The 4,961-nt window shown below is 43.6% G+C and overlaps 1 protein-coding gene across 1 annotated transcript; it reads right to left on the reverse strand.

The window, feature by feature from the left end:
- Nucleotides 1-3,358: 3,358 nt before the first annotated feature.
- On the reverse strand, nucleotides 3,359-4,464 carry LOC120295394 (PR5-like receptor kinase). The gene has a single exon (XM_039316498.1). The coding sequence runs from the start codon at nucleotides 4,429-4,431 to the stop codon at nucleotides 3,388-3,390; it is 1,044 nt and encodes a 347-aa protein (XP_039172432.1). The 5' UTR covers nucleotides 4,432-4,464; the 3' UTR covers nucleotides 3,359-3,387.
- Between the last annotated feature and the right edge of the window lie 497 nt (nucleotides 4,465-4,961).

Consider the following 4,961-nt stretch of genomic DNA (forward strand, 5'->3'; position numbering starts at 1 on the left):
CGCTTGCGCTTAGAGCTCAAAGCCCTTTCTGAGCTAGAACCAGCATAGCAAATTTCTGTTTTCAGCTCACATGCCGTTAAACGGTCCTCTACCAGCTCAAGGTGGCGCACAGCATCCTCAAGATCTTCCATAACATGGTCAAGAGCTTCTAGTGCTTCTTGCTTTTCCAACACATATTGAATCTTCATATTCAATATTTCACAATTGTTGCCGTTCATATCAGCAATTACGTTCTTAGTTACTGAAAACATCGATCTGAACACATTAGACATACATGCACGAATAATTAATGCCTATCATTTATGCATCCCTATTTGCACAGACCCATCATATCAATGAATAATTTCAAGTAAGGTTTCAGAATCAAAAGGTCACTATGTTTCCAATCATCCTCCAAAATCCTAACTTAAAACTATCATTAATATAATTGTCTTATGCAAAACAAATTCTATGAAGTTACAAAAACTTCTATAACTACCCACAGCTAACTACTCACAGCAATCAGCAATTAACAGAAAGCAACAGATAATTGACATTCAATGAAATAATAATCCTTTCAACTAATACAACAATCCATTACACTAAGTAATATACACAGAAGAAAATATCAACATAGAAAAAGATATTCACACTCAATAACATCTCAAACTAATCTAAGAAATAAATAGGGAAAGTCCCTTCTAATCTATCAATCAAAGTATCTAAGAAAACTGAAGGCACATTTGCCAATCATGGAAAAACTTTTGGAGAGCTCTCATGTCGCCACCAAGGCGCATTCACTCTGCGCCATGTGGTACTCAATCTAAGGGTTGAAGTTTTGGCCAACTCAATCCTATAGTACTCTCTTACAAAAGCTTCCACTAGCCCCCTGTAATCCGGGACCACGTTGACCTCCCATAGCCGATCTAACACTGCTTGCCATTCAGGTGGAAGAGTGTTCATCAAAGCCAGCACCTTCTCAAAATCCGGCATAAGATAACCATTCCAGATGATTTCCTGTATCATCTTATTGACCTTGACCATGTGTGATACTAAATCACCATCAAGCCACCGATAATCAGCTAACTCTTTCATCAGCCTTTTCAGTCTAGCTCTTCCTTCGTCCGTTCTCGGGATTGCAGGTATCCGTGCATAACGCATCATAGTTCCCGCAACAAATGCAGAACTAAAATGGATCACTTTTAATCCACAATAAACAAAATGGAAAATACATAATTTTCCATGATTCATGCAACAAATGCAGAATAAAAAATAGATTACCTCTAACCCACACAGACATAATTGAAAAAAAAAAAAAAGAAACAAATCCTTTTTTTTTTTTTTTTGGGTCAACGGTCAAAGTCAACGGTCAACGGTCGTCGGTCAACGGTCAACGGGGTCAACGGTAAGGTTGTCGGACCGGTCGGACCGGACGGACCGGTCGGGCCGGACGGACCGGTCGGGCCGGACGGACCGGACGGGCCGGTCGGACCGGACGGACCGGTCGGACCGGACGGACCGGTCGGACCGGTCGGCCGGTTCGGGCGAACGGACGGCACGTGCCGCACGCGTGCGCGGGCTGACGTCACGCAGACATCAACCTGCACGTGCCGCGCGTGCCGGCGTCCGCGGTTCAGGTCGGGTCGGGTCGCCGGCCGGTGATCGCCGGCGAAAACATCGCCGTGCCGACGTCATCGATGACGCCACCCTAGCGGTTATCGACCGTTGGGTGACGTCATGCCGACGTCAGCACGCTGTCGGCCCGCGGACCGGCGTGTGCCGGTTCGCCGGCCGGCGGCGAGCACGCGCCGGTTCGCCGACCGGCGCGTGTGTCGCACGCGCTGGGCGAGCCAGCGCTTCCGAGCGCGTCGCGCCCACGCGCAACACCTTCTGGCCGCGCGTGTGGGCACGTGCGGCATCACCCGGCGGCGCACGACATGTCGCCGGACTCGCCTCGACGACCTCTTTCACCCAGTGCCTTCAGAATTCGATTTTGACTTACGAAAACTCAGAAAAATGGCCGAACAGCGCTCGGGTGTCGGGATTTCTCGCCCCGATCCGTGCCGGCCGATTTTCTTCATGAAAATTCAATCAAAAACTTCAAACAGGTCGGGAAAAACGTGAACTAGGGCTCTGATACCAATGTTGGGAATATCAGATCCCCGAAAACCGGATTCGACACTAAATCGAACCCCTAAATCCGTGCGGAAGACGAAGCCCGGGAAAACATGTATCACCGATCGTAAAGCACACCACGGAGTCGAGCGTACCTTGTTAGCCATAGATTAGACACCGACGCTGATAAGAGGAAGAGATTTGGCCCTGTTCGATCCGATGACGCCTTGAAGGAAAGAAGAAACGTGCCTTTTTGCCTTACTGTTTCTTCTTTTTCTTTTTGAGAGAGAATGCGCGGGAGAGGAGAAGACGTACGTCAATTCTGCCAAGAGGTGTCTTCTCTCTCTCTCTCCTCCCTTTTATACCTTCCCCCATCCATGGGCCCTATTCCCGTGGGCCGGGCCTTTTGGGCCCAGCATGGGCGGACGGGCCTTAAGCCTATCACCAATTAAAACCATCATTTTCCATTGCCAACCGTCCACCTAATTGATGGATGCACTATTTTTCTCTCCATTATCAGGCTCTGCCATCTCCGTGAGGGTTGAGAGCCTTTACTTTGGGGAAGTAGAGTCCTTTGATTATTTGATTCGAAAAGGCTAAGGGGGATTGAATTAGTCTCCAAGCCTACTTTCCCGACATGACTTTGCTAAAATTCAAAGATCTATAAACCCGAGTCCCCCTGCATTTTCCTTAAATATAACTTTCTCCTTCCACCTTTCTAATTTCATGTTGACCCTTGCCAAAATCCAGGTCAATGGGATCGTCGATTAAGCAAATAACAAGAAATTTCAAAAAGATTGATCACACTTAATCACGAAGGAAGCTAGTGCATTTACACTTGTAATGCTTGTTGCTTAACTAGTCCTCTAGCATAATATATGATAAGATCTTTAAATGAAACGACATATCTCTCAACTACACTTGATATATGAATTAGACCTCCTTGATTTAAGAGTTCATGTTAGGCTTACATGAATGGAGGTTATTGAGTAAAATTTGTTCAACATGTCATCAATTTTGCACAATCTAAATCCTATTCGGATAAATGACAAACCCTACTGATAATATGAAATAATGCATTTTTCATTTTTTTTTTTGAGCATCACACCATAGAAATTCAACCTAAACATTTGATGACAAATTTGTGAAAAGCTCAGTAGTCATCGATACATTTATAGTTACTTTTTTTCTTTTTATTTAAATACTCTATCACAGACTATGTTGGTCTCGCATACTTGATATTAAATTAGCCCCAACTCGAGTCATTACTCTTTTACATTGACGAACTTTTAGCTAGATAAGCAATCTTGAGGGAGATGACAACGTTGGTTTGGGAGGAGCTTGCAAGGCCTTAACACTTCCTTTTAGCATCTCCACAACTTGGGTCATAGATGGTCGAGCTCTCGGTTCGATCTGAATGCACCATAAGCCTATTACAATCATCTTCTTTGCAATTTCTTCATCCTCCTCGTTCGTGATCCCACGCAGCCCAAGCTCTTCTTGGAGCTCTAGGCGTTGTTGGACCCAATGAGGAAAGTATATTTCGTTGGTACTATCTCCCGTGAATTCGATGTTTCTCCTCTTACCGACCATCTCCAAAACCATCATGCCGTAGCTATAGACATCTGATTTGTGAGAAACCCCTCCGATGTTCCTTATGATCAACTCAGGAGCAATGTATCCAATGGTGCCCCGAGCACTTAGCATTGACACGATGCTCTCTTCTCTCAGACATATTTTGGCAAGACCAAAGTCGGAAATCTTAGGACAATAGTTTTTGTCAAGGAGAATATTGTGAGGCTTTATGTCAAAGTGCAAGATCCTTGTTTTGCAACCTCTATGCAAGTACTCTAGCCCGTGAGCTATGCCGAGTGAAATCTTGAACAATGTGTCCCAACTTAATTGTTGATCTACCTCCAAAGTGTTACTCCTGTTGAATATGAACTTTTCGAGTGAACCATTAGGCATGAATTCATAAACCAAAGCTCTTTTACTTCCTTCAAAACAGAACCCCAAGAGGCTAACAACATTGACATGAGAAGTCTTGCTTATGCTCACAATTTCATTGAAAAATTCTTCTGCATCACCTGTTAGCTTCTTAAGAAGCTTCACTGCCACAAGTTGACCATCTCGAATCTTGCCTTTGTACACAATGCCATAGCCGCCCTCGCCTAACTTTTCTCTAAAAGAGTTGGTCATCCTCTTGATTTCTTCATAAGTGTATCTTCTAGAAAAGACGAGTCCCTCCATTTTTATTTCACCATCGAAATGTTTGCTCCTCTGCTGAATCAAAGCCATAATTTTTCTGATCATTGGTTTCTTCCTGAAGGAAAGCATTAAAATAAGGGCACTCCCCAATCCAACTCCTAATGCAGCTATTCCTGGAAAACAAAGAATATTTTTTAGCAGCAATCTCAGTTCTATCACTTTGTCAAGGCTTCAAAGTTTCGAACCTTTATTTAGAAAATACTGAGCGAAAGCTACAATATAAATGTTTACCTATGGTACCTTTTACTCCCAAATTGCCATGTTTCTCTGCTAGGACACAAAACCTTGTCAAATAACTCCCAAATGAAGTTGTGATGAAACTAGTAAAAAGTGCTTCATATAGTGCAATAGATCGTGTGTGTGTATCATGTCGAAGAATTTATGGCTCATGCTTGGATCCAAACTCATTATAGTACTATTGTTGTCTATAAATAGAATGGCATATTAAAATCCCAAGAAGACAACAAGTAATTTTAGCCCAACACTCTGAAAATTTTACAGTAAATACGACCATATTCACTGATGTGCTCAAACCATTGCATATCATGGTTCGCTGATTCCTGATCAAACAATTAAGGCAAGGAAGGTTGCAAAGGATG

The sequence above is a fragment of the Eucalyptus grandis genome, chromosome 7 (genome assembly GCF_016545825.1).
Source record: "Eucalyptus grandis isolate ANBG69807.140 chromosome 7, ASM1654582v1, whole genome shotgun sequence".
NCBI lineage: Eukaryota > Viridiplantae > Streptophyta > Magnoliopsida > Myrtales > Myrtaceae > Eucalyptus > Eucalyptus grandis.